This window comes from Paramisgurnus dabryanus, chromosome 12, assembly GCF_030506205.2.
Source record: "Paramisgurnus dabryanus chromosome 12, PD_genome_1.1, whole genome shotgun sequence".
NCBI classification, from domain to species: domain Eukaryota; kingdom Metazoa; phylum Chordata; class Actinopteri; order Cypriniformes; family Cobitidae; genus Paramisgurnus; species Paramisgurnus dabryanus.
This window is the reverse complement of record NC_133348.1, coordinates 14,588,480-14,601,001: the sequence shown is the minus strand read 5'-3', so window position 1 is coordinate 14,601,001 and position 12,522 is coordinate 14,588,480. Positions and strand designations below refer to the sequence as shown.

Below are 12,522 nucleotides of genomic sequence, written 5' to 3'. Positions count from 1 at the left end.
AAGATTTGATTTTCGTGGATTAGCCTCTGTATGTAAAATGTGTCGTATGCTGCTCGTTTACACGTAGGCTATCTGTGAGTATGAACCATGTCTAGATACATTTTAATAATAAACCAAAATAATTTTTCGTTGCATTAACAGTGTGTCGTCCGGAAGAGGTTTCAGTTCCCAAATCCAGCATATGGCAGTCTTTCTCTTTTTACACTTCAAAGTTTTTAATATATTTAAAGACTCCAACATCATCACAGGACACACCGACAATTGAGTATTAAAATAATCTTAAAACCTTAAAATAATTAACTGTAAATGCAATTTATTTTTGGCACAAGTGAATCATGCAAAAAATAAAATAAAATAAAAAACCAACAGTTTAGAAATGCAAATGCAACAGAAAATGTGAATTATAAGTTTGATCTGCTGTGTTTGTGTGAGAGATAAAAACTCTTTAGCTTTATCAGACACAGTAACACAGATCAACCTAAAATATAACCAAAGCAACACCGTAAAAACCACTGAATTTAGTTGAAATTGAAGTAGTAATTTAATTAATTAAATGTTTTTTTAGAGAGTCCACTTTACAGGACGCAGAAGAGAAACAGCACATTGTCTTCATATTGATTCTGCCTTATGTAAGGTATGGAAAATATTTACATTTAACTTAATATCGATGTGCTCAGTCTTAAAAAAACGAAACCATTTAATCTATTTTGGGGAGTCATTTCATCTAACGGGCATCTTGTTGATGTTTCTCCTGCAGAAAATTGCAGTCGTTGGACGAAGCACATTGGCTATTTTAATAAATTACGACGGCTCTTCTGCATTTTGTTAGTCTACTTATGAGTCAATGTAAAAAACGCTCAATGAAGGTCGCGCAGTGAATTATTATTAAAAACCAAACAGACAGCAGACAATACTGTATTTATAATAGCTCCATATCTGAATTATCAAACGTTTCCTAACGTTAATTCGGGATATTTAACCAACTGGTCCAATAGATTTTTCATCTGCACACAGGCTGTACGCATATACACAGGGTTAAAGATTTTTTGGGATACAGTCGGATATCCTGTGTGGGTGTTTTTACTCCACATCGTTTTGCATACCTGGTTGAATTCATAAGCGCTTCGCCATACGCCCCCGCGTCTTGTCATTTAATGAGATCCCCGGGGTGCGGATCAGTTTGGCACCGTGTCTGTGTGCGCGTAAAACCGGCTGTATTTTTGCTCTGGGAAGCCGGGCCACGGTCCTCGCGCGGCTTCACTTCTGCACCGGCGGCAGGGGAAGAAAATCGAGCCCGCAGTCCAGCTGCTGCTTTTGGGGCAAATTGTTCTGCAAGCCCGAATAACAGTCGCAGGCACCTACAAACGCAGAGGTAATTCATTTTGATGTTAGCTGATTTTTCCATATGGAGCCGTTTGGAAACGCAAGTATATTAAGGCAGAAACGAAATGGCCACGACAACGTTTGTTTTGTGTTAAACCGACATTATAAGCTAAAATAACTGTTATAACTTGTTTATAGCCTATATCAAATGGATGTTAAGCAATCGTTCTCGTCTGCTCTTCTTTACACTTAATGGAGCACAAATCATTTTATACAGCATATGTCGGGTTTGTCCTTATGTAACTCTGATTGGTTTAACGCTCTTTACTTACAAATAAATAATTTTAAGCACATGTGTAAATCATTTCAAACTCTCTATGTAACATCAGTAGACTTTAGTAATACAAATGTGTAGGAAAAATAAAAGTTTTTGCCTATAAAGAACCTTTAACATTTCTTTTGCACGAAATAATCTTTATATAATGGAAAAATGGTAAGAAAAGGTTCTCTAAAAGGTTCTTTGTGGAACCAAAAATGGTTCTTCCCTGGCATCATTGTGAAGAACCCTATTTAACACCTTTATTTTACAAGTCTGAGTATTATAAGGTTGTTTACCTGGCTGTTAGGTGTTATGCTCCAGTGGGAGATTTTTACCTGCCCCACCTTTGCCGGTGATTTCCCTAAAGTCCTACAGGCCTGCAGTTTAGCCAGCCTAACACTGATATTAAGATTTATGATAACAAAGGAGGTAAGGTTATCATAAGTTTATTGTTTTTAGATAGTTTAACACTTTTTGCTACCAAAAAAACAGTTTAATATATTGTAATGGCCATTTGTTTCTGTGTCTGCGTGTGTTGGTTACTAATGATATGATGAACCTGGGAAATCTTAATATCTAGCCCTAATCGATATCAGTGATGGCTAATTATTAATCCGACTCCATTAATGTTTTCAGAAGTGTAACTTTAGAGGTCAAGTACACTTAAAATACTCATGTGAAGTTCCTTTTGGCCTTTGACACACACACACACACGCACACACACATACAAAGTGCAGTGGTGTACTAAGAGACCCTGAGGCAGTGTGTCAGGGTGAATAAGTGGATGCACACAGTCTTTATATTTGAACCCGAAAAGCCACTGAAGTGTGTGTGTGTGTGTGTGTGTGTGTGTGTGTGTGTGTGTGTGTGTGTGTGTGTGTGGTTTACAAGGTTAGAATAACATACTTCAGTCACAGAGCACTTCAGGGTCATGCAAAAGCCGTCCAGGCCTATCACAGTTTATGGGACGGTCCATGTGAGGAAATACCTCTGCAAGATAGATAAATAAATAATTTTCTGTTGACCTTGTGTATCAGAGATATCAGCAGGATATTGTGGAGAGCCTCACACGCTCTTCTAAACCTCACACTTTTTTCTGGTCTGGAAATTGGCCTGGAATAAGACATGATTGTGGAATAATGGGCTCAGAAGTGGCTAATCTTTTTTTGTGGTAGGCAGAGTGCTTTTCCAAAAGCTGATATGAGCTTGGCAATTTTCTGAAGTGATTCTTGAGAATGTGATTGCGATTTAGCTGGGTACAATTTCAGATAAACCTCAAGGTCATTTAGATGATCTTCACCATGAACTGTACTATTTATATGTGTGGAGTTTCCCACCTCACACGAACATTCAGGATTGCCATTGTGAGTTTTGGCTGTAAGTGGCACTTTAAATTGCATCTTCACTTGCCTGTTGCCCCATGGCTTGGTGGCCTTTTTAAAAACCGAGGCATTTAAATATATCTCCTATTGTGGATACACATACAGTAAAGCTAAATGGAAATGTATTTAAATTTCTGTCAACTGAATGACATCCAGACGGAAAATTCGGAAATTCAATCTTGTTGGTTTCTGCTGACTACAGCAACCAGTGACAATAATAGTTTTATCACACTCAAAGTCAAAAGGAAATTATGTTTCAGTTTTGTTTAAGCAAGCAGGGTCTGTACACGCTCTATAATGCACCATTATGTCTCATTTAGATAAATGTCCTCTCTTTAAAATTCTTAATTGTACCCTTTATGTAGACTGCTTTGCATTTTAAATGTTATTTAGCATTTTAATATTTCAGATTGATCATTTTGCATGTGAGTGTGTGTCTAAGAATGAAAATTCGTAATTCATTTTAATGTTTAAATTCTAAATGTGTCTCTGAGTATTTTCCATCTGAAGCAATTTCTCAAGGGGGAGCCTAAGCCTCTCTGCCCCTCTACAGAGCACAAGGGCAAATATGAATAAATATGATAAAATATGGATGAATGCTAATAAAGCACCGGCCAAGTGTGGCCCTCACTAAAAGGATTATGTGGAAGGGCAAGACATTATTACAGGGGTGCATGAAAATATCCATAGTGCCCATCTAGGTTTAATTTATTAGAGACATAGAGAGAAAGTGCTTGGGTTTGATTGTTGCAGCAGTAAAACATGGCTCTCTTTTGAGGTGATTCATTGTCGGAGTCCCTCCACTGAAGCCAGGCTGGGGAAGTATCAGATGTAATCCGTCTGACAGGGTGCGATATGATTGATCATCACTGGGTCCCATTACTCTCATTAAACAGCACAGGAATGACTCATTATATGTGAGTACTTCGGCCCCTGAGTGAAATGACCTTGTGGATTTCACCTGTCACTCTTTTCTGCGTTTTGTTCGACTGCTACTTTGAACATTCTGTAATTTAGCTCCAGGGAAACTAAGACGAACTACTGCATTGATTTAATGTGTTCAATAACAATAAAAAGCCTATAATAGTTTAAAAGAAAAAAATGCTTACACAAATTGTTATACACATATCGATTAAAGAAACATCTGCAAGACTTTATTATAAGCTGCAATTCTTGCCCAAATCTCATGCAGTTTCTGTAGTAAGCATGCCATGTTTTTATTAAGGTGCACACGTTGTATCTTACCCCCATTAAATATCAAATGTGCATGTTATGATAGCTTTCATGAATGCATACTATAGAGAAACATATGCACACATTTTGGTTTCCTCTGTTTTGGAAGTTTGGATACATCACTGGATAAAGAAGAAATTATGGACTGTTTGCACAGTGTAGTAGGGTGTCATGTTTTTGAGTGCCCTTAATGCTTCGATTTCCTCTAAAGAATGAAAATGGTTTAAAGGACACTTGAATTAGGCCGAATGTTGAAAGGCAGGAAGTATGAGAGGAAGGAGCTTTGTCCAGTTGACTTATTTTTCCTGGTATAAAATCAGCTATTCTCCAGTGCAATTTTTTCTAACAATAGCTGCTCTGTTTGGCACAGTCAGCTAATTTGCATCTTTTTTAACTCGGTGGGCTCATTCAGAAGTCATTGCTTTCAAATTCACACACACAATATGATTCTGAGTGGTGATTCGGGTGAATTACATATACTTTGCAGAGGTAGCCAAACGTCACCTGTTTTACTGAGAAAATGTTTAGAATATTAATGCAGATTTTTCTATTATGCACAGTTAGAGGCCGGCATTAGGTTTATAAAGGTAGGCTACCCAATGCTGTGCTATATTGTGTGTATAGTCACAGCAGTAAGCTCTTACTTTAGCATGAAGCAGAACTGCAGGCTTTTTAGCCATGACCACAGCCAGAGTATCTTTTTCACATGAGGATATAAATGTTATTTTATTAAAATGTTATTCAATAATTATTCAGTGTTCATGAACATGTTGAGCACGACATACACCTTTAGGGAAAACATGTCAAAAATGGTCCCTAGCTGTCACTGGGTTAGTACCCTTTTAAAAATTACACATTTGCAACAAAAGTGTTCATAATGTAAATCAGAGGTCCATATTGGTTCCAAATAGTGCATATTGACACCTCAAATGTACAGTACATATTAGTACCAAATGTATATGTTTCTGTACCTAAATTAGGACCTTTGTAAAGGCTACTGCCCCAGTAATAACCATTTTTGTCCATTTTGTCTGACTGTGTATAAACAATAACAGAACATTGTTATGCATCACTAATAACATTCAGCTTTGTATGGAAGCCCATTTCCGCCATGTTTGGGTAAAATTTTTAGACTTCCTGTGTCATAATAATGACATAATAACTCATTATTTCGACTTAGTATCTCATAATAATGAGAAACTAAGTCATTATTATGAGAGTTTCTCATTATTATGAGATGCTAAGTCGGAATTATGAGTTATTATGTCATTTTTATGACTTAGGAAATCAAAAGAATTTACCCAAATGTGGCAGAAATGGGCTTCCATAGGCTTTGGGTGCTGCATAGTGACACAAATTACAAATTTATTGCTAATAAATCAGCTGTTATCCAATCAGCATTCAGTACTGGAGTTATCATTTTATTACACTAATGATTTAAAAAGTTTTTTTTTTTAAGTTGCCAGCCAGCCTCAGCCTTTTTCATGATTTTTACAAAAGTTTAATGCCTTCCAGAATTTTTTTTCCTCAAAATATATAAACATACAATATATCAGATCAAAGAACAGACCCTCTGCTTAAAAAAAAACGTTTCCTACCTTCATTAGTTCTTTTATTATCACCTCTCAAATATGGGTAGGTTTCTTCAAAACCACCACATTTTTATAATTCCATTTTTGTGAAGGACTTTTGATAGAGATCCGATTCAGAGCAACGATCAAAACATACAAGGAGATACAGCTGTCTGCCCTAGGGCGATACTTCCGGGTTTTATAAGTTGCGGAAGAGCGCTACCTGGTGCATAATAGCGGTATTGCGGAAAGCCGGAAATACTTGTCACCGGCAGGGAAGCGTTTTCTCTTAATTAATTGAGGGCGGGAGAAAGGTAAAGACAACATTAAGACTTATGGTGCTGCTCAATAAGACAAAATGAAAACCAAATAAGATAAGTAACAAAAATTAACCATGGTTTTATTGTGGTAAAAGTGTAGTAACCCTGGTTTTACTACACTAACCATGGTTTAACTATGGTTTTTTAAAACCATTGTCCAAACTGTGGTTTTACTGCAGTGACCATGATTTTTTTGTTTGAACTGTAGTAAAACCATGTTTAATTTTCATAAGGGTATTCTGTTCTTTTAAGAAACAAGCTTTATATCAGTTTATACCGTAGTTTATTTATGCTGATAAGGAGGTAGTATTTAGAAAAAACTGTACAGTATTTGTTGTGTTTAATATAGGCACTGTTACAGCAGTACACAACTGCACTTTAGTAGTATTCGATTACTCAATATCTTTGCTACCATTTATCATCATAGACCTTTACTAAATACATTCTTGGCAAGAGTTATGGATATGGATAATGGATGCAGTACAGAAAGTGCCAGAGAATGGATCATATGGAGCATTGCCCACAATGTCATGGCCACTATTCTCTATATAGGGGTATTTAAGTAATTCTCTACCAGCAGCATTGTGCTTGAGTCAGCTGTGTTTGTGTGTGTGTACATTTGGTTCTTTGCTAATGAAAGTCATGGGTATTTGAGCGTGAGGCTCTCATCTTAAGATGGTTGCGTGGTTTGTACATCCTCAGAATTATATTCCTGTCAGCTGGCCTCTGTTGCTATTGACAGTTCCAGAAAGCACTGGAAACAAATTTGGAAAGATGTGACCGTGTAAGGGAATGTAAATTCGCACATGGTTAGCAACAAATTTACCTTGAAACTAAATGTGTAATTTGGTACTGGGTTGGAATCCACAATTGCTTGTGTGTGGCGGTCTAATAGTTTAGTCATCACATCACAGACTTTATCAGCATGCTCATGAATATTAATGAGGCAATGTAATGTTCACCAAATAGTTTCAATTTGCCAAAAGGCAGGCCTGTGCACTGTTTAAGCAAGTGGTTTGAAAAGGCTTGGTCTTAGAGGTGTCATTTAATGTCTTTCTAAGGGGCAACTGAGTCAATTGAAACATTGCAGGGATGTGAAATTGTGGGTATTAAACGCTGATGGAATTTAATATTCAAGTTCAAGGAGTCTGATCATTATTGCGCTTTAATGCAAGATATAAAATCAGACAAAACAAATCATATAAACCATTCAATAAAACACATTCCAGACCCATTAAAGAAAAAGCTTTAATGCAAAGTACATCGGATAATAAAAGTATCATTACCTTTAATGCAGGGATATAATGACAATAATTGGATTTCAAAAATCTTTTTGCTTGTAGGCAACAATATGCTTGTTTTCTGTACTTTTACTTGTTTCTTCTAATCTGCTGTTTCAGACACATGATCTTAAATCATATAGCGTAAACCCAAATCTTATATAACTTCAAAGTTATTCAGCATGGGCATATACTATTGTTTCATTAAAGGGAAAGTTCACCCAAAAATTCTGTATTCTATTCTATTCTATTCTATTCTATTCTATTCTATTCTATTCTATTCTATTCTATTCTATTCTATTCTATTCTATTCTATTCTATTCTATTATATTATATTATACATTTTTAGTCAAAAGAATACTATGGAAGTGAATGGGGCTCATGAACTGTTTGGTTAAAAACAGTCCTCTATATATCTTCCTTAGTGTTCATCAGAACAAAGACATTTATACAGGTTTGTAACAACATGAGAGTAAGGAAATGATGACAGAATTTTCATTTTGGGTGAACTATCCCTTTAAAATTCCCTTTGAGATTTAAATGATAATATCTGGGTTTGTGATTTTAGATATAGGCCTATGTCTGTTAAATGAGATTAGGAGCATATGAGTTTTATTTCAATCATTGATTTTCAGTCTTTGACATGACCTAACTCAGTCAATAATAAATATATCAAGGTTATGTTTTTTTTACAATACATTACATAGGCCAAGATGATTTTATGTAGAAAACAGTAAATCACAAAAAATGACTTTTGCTGGCTTTTCACAAACTGGGTCATTTTGTATCCTCTTGTGTCTTTCGCCATTTTAACCTTTTAAGGCAGTGAGAATTTGTGGAATAATTAATCAGTGTGAGTTTATGTTTCACCCTGGTCTAAAGTCTCTCAATATTTGTGTTTGTTTCTCCAAGTGTAATGTTTTGGTCAATGCGTGAGTTGCTGTGGGAATGAGACTGCGTGGCCGGGATTTGGAGGATTCCGCTGTCTCCTGGATACCAAGCGTCCTGGGTGTGCAGAGTGTCAGGCTCCGCCTTCGCCTTGATCGCCGTGACGACAGGGGGAGGGGCTTTTGGCAACTGGTTGACCTGGACGAAAAGGAAGTGCGGAGTGGGCAGAGGTTACGAGATAAGACACCTCCTACTTATTCACAAAGTAAGATCTTCAATTCCCAATATCGTCTGAGTATACGAACATATAATCCCAGTGTTGGTTTAAATAATGATCAGACTTTTGTGTAGGTGTTTAACAGTAGTTAAACAGTAGCATACAGACTTAAGTTAATACTAATGATGGCGCATTAAACGCGTCTTTTAGGTAGATCTGCATTTATAGTTAATAGGATTTTATTAAAAAACCCAAAATATAAAACAATATAGGACTATGGTTGTACAGCTTGGTAAGCAGCATGTTATTAGGAACACCAGTAATATGAAAAAAATTATAATTGAGGAAAAACTACAGTATAAGAGTTGATGAGATCCTCATTTCATTACACAGGACCCTGGGCGCCTGGATTACTCAGCTCCAATAAGATTAATGGAGATTAATGTGTTTCATTTTTAATTATTGCAGTCCCTAACCTTACAATGTGTGTGCGCGCGAAATAATAAAATCCTTTCATTTTTATTACATTTTCTTGCTTTTTTAGTATATGGTGAATGACAATTTAAGTAGCACATAAAGTGTCTTACATACACACATTTTTGACGTTTTTTACCTCTCTCTATCACATGATCTTATTGCAGTCTGTTGCTATGGCAACTTGCCATGTATGAAGTAAATAACTTCTTGCCATTGTTTGTGAGGGGTAACATCAATTTATGCTAGGCGTTGGCTGGAGGGCTTGGCAAAGAAGACCTCCTTTTTTCTTTTGTTATTTTGGTGTTAGTTTTTTAAATGTCTGCGTGGAAGCATTTAAGGCATGTGTGCAATCAGTGCGAATGTTTCAGGAATAATTTCCAGTCGATAGCGAAAGGCTATTCCGGCTATGTGACTCTGAAACCAGAGTCAGAGATTAATGATCTTTCTCTGTTCGGTTCAGCAAAAGCTTTCAGAGCATGTGCACCGTTTGTCAGAGCGATATGACATAAGTAGTTTACCACAATGTAAATTCTTCAAGATGTGTGATGATCAAATGTGAATGCAATTTATCAGTTTACTGTAAATATCACATTCATACTTTTACCTTAAATTTAATATAGACTGTAAGAGGCGGTTTTCCGGACAGGGCTTATCTTAGTCCCAGACTTAAGAGCTGCCTTAATTTAAAAACAGCTGGACATATCTTAACATATATCTGTGCCATTGTTTTGTCTTAAGATGCACACCAGTATTGTTTATTTGTAAGCCATGTTTGTAAAAACTGCTGGATTAACCATGTCCTGCCTCATAGACTGTTTTTAGAATGTAATAAAAATGTAAGCAAAAAAGGTAGTTTATTTCAAATTATATTCTGGTCTCCTTATCCTGGGGCTTTGCAATACAATTTTGTAATAAATATAAAACATTTCTTTTTGGTGAATTATTTTAAATTTATATTGAGCAGTTTCTTGGACAGGGTTTAGGTTAATCGAGGACTAGAACTTGGTTATATTAGGACATTTAATTAAACATACCTTACAAAACACAATACTGGTGTGCATCTCGGAACAAAACAATGGCAATGATATGAAGTACTGTGCAAAAGTCTTAGGCCACTATTAGATTTGTTGTTTATATTGACCATATATAATTATTTCTCTGTCTCTTTATTAAATTACAATCAGAAAATACAATACATTTGTATAAAGGTATAAGCTGAAGTGGCAAATATTTAGAGAAATCTCCCCTTCATTTGAGCAATAGCAGGAAACTGCAGGATCTTTTAAACCTAAATGAAATTAAATCCTAATTTTTTATTCTAATCAAATGACTTTAGGACTTCAGTCTCCTCAGAAAAGCTCAAGATGTGTTTCGTGCCAAAAGAGGTCACACTTAATACTGACTGATGCCTGAAGAAGACATTTAGTGGTGGTGGCCTAAGACTTTTGCACAATATGTTAAGAGATGTTTGTACAAGGTGTTTTGATATTAAGGCAGCTCAAAGATGCATTTTAGTCTAAACCCTGTCCAGGAAACCGCCCCTTTATGTACCACACCTCAAGCTTTGTCCAACTTCTCTCTCATTTACATACATTGGACACATTCATACACGCGCACACACACAAGTAGTTGTCGCTCATCTGCAGTGTTAATGGGTTTGAGATGATTGAGTCGCCACTAAAGATGAATCCATGACTGTAATTAACTTTTGATTTATTGGTTTCAGCATGCAGCCATAATTAGAAATTAAATATAGCCATCAGCTGGACGGGTGAATGGCGGCCAGCTCTGCGTCAGGCTATAAAATGGACTGTCGAAATACATTTCACAGAGTTCAATGTCTACTCTAGAGAAAACCCAGAGTTTGCTTTTTCATGAGCTCTCTGTGATGTTAAATTTAAGTTAGCTCCTGAAATTCTGTATAAAATGTTTCCTACAAACAGACACAAATGATATCAAACAAATGTGGACAGTGTAGTGTAGATAATGTATTCCTGAAAGAATTGAATGCTATCAGACCTTGGTTTCTGCAAATCTGTATAAATTGTCATTTAAATTTCTCATATGCACAGCTGTGATTCTTCTCTTTTTATTTTTAAAAGTGCTTTATTTCTCTTTTAAGGATTTGTTTTTGTAAATTTTGTGTCGGGCAAGCTGGGTTTCTAGCAGTTTCCACGAGTTTGCTCAATGCACTGTTTGTGGTTTGCTTCCTCTTAGTGGTCTGTCAAATAGCTCCCTAGAAACCACCGTCTCTCACAACCATAAGGGAACGGATGTTACTTCTGTGATAGCAGCCAAAACTGTGCCAGCATAGTGTTTACAAATGTAAAATCTTTTTTTCTTTCTTTGTCTCTTTCTTTCTGCCCTATTATTAATACTTGGCGAGTAGTGTTGTCATAGCAACTCACAGTATATTATTGATCTGTCTGATGACCCATTTGATTTTTTTTGTATGTCTGTTGCAGTTTGCACTTTGCTGGTGCTGGCATTTGTCTGTTCATTTTCTGTCTCATTGAAATAATGCACCTTTTTGTTTGAAAGGATTGTGGTTAAATAAACATGTACAGGTTTAAAATTATATGTTTAGAATTTCTTTTGCATTTTACACTTTTTAAAAAGTTCCTGACTATATTTTATAACACGTCAGATTGATTTGTCATTTAAAGAATATGTTATTAATGTCTTTTTTATTGCACTGCAGATGATGAACTTGAACCCAAGTCAAGTCTAAGTTCCATCTGTGTGTTGGTTTCTGTGTTGACATGCATTTGGGTGTGTGTGGGTGTGTGCATGTGTGTGTGTGCTCGTGTGTCTGGTAATTATCATGTTGTGGGGACCAATTGTCCCCACAAAGATAGGAATACCAGTATTTTTGTGACAAGCTTATAAATCAAACAGAATGATGTTTCTTGAAGATGCAAGTAGCAGAAAGTTTTCTGTGATGGTTGGGGTTTGGGGAAGGAAATAGAATATACAGTTTGTGCAGAATAAAATGCATTATGTCCCCACAAAACATGGAAACCAGAATGTGTGTGTGTGTGTGCGTGCACATGTGTGTGCGTGCACATGTGTGTGCGTGTGGTAGTACAACATTTCCGCCAGCGACTGACACTTGAGAGACAATTGGCTTGACCTCCAGCTGACCTGGAAGCAGTTTATCACATGCAAGTATCCATGTGGGAGGCCAGGAACATGTCTGGTTAGTGGACAGCGTGTGTGAAGGAGTTTCAGGAGTGTGTGCTCTTATAGTGTTGTTGTGTTCCTGTAGCTGCAGATTCCTGTAGTGAATCTTTTCCTTACGTATCTAACATTACACCGCTTAGAGCAAGCCAGATGATACATGACTGCACTGTCTGTACACTCGCCAGCATGCAGCAGTGTGAGCGTGTGTGGTTCACCCCCTCCACCCGTCATTCCCCAGCACACTCAAGGAGTGCTGTACATTCCCAGCGTTCCATTGGATGGGTGAGTTAGGGGGGGCCGATTTGGGTGGGATGAAGCTTCTTTCCCTC

At 36.7% G+C, this 12,522-nt stretch overlaps 1 protein-coding gene across 1 annotated transcript in view; it reads left to right on the top strand.

The window, feature by feature from the left end:
- Positions 1–1,019: 1,019 nt before the first annotated feature.
- scml4 (Scm polycomb group protein like 4) overlaps positions 1,020–12,522 on the top strand; it is a 31,611-nt gene continuing 20,108 nt past the window's right edge. Inside the window, exons 1-2 of the mRNA XM_065256759.2 lie at positions 1,020–1,372; positions 8,341–8,581. Of these exons, the coding sequence (XP_065112831.1) occupies positions 8,377–8,581 (205 nt within the window). The 5' untranslated portion in view covers positions 1,020–1,372; positions 8,341–8,376. The remainder of the gene's footprint in view (positions 1,373–8,340; positions 8,582–12,522) is intronic.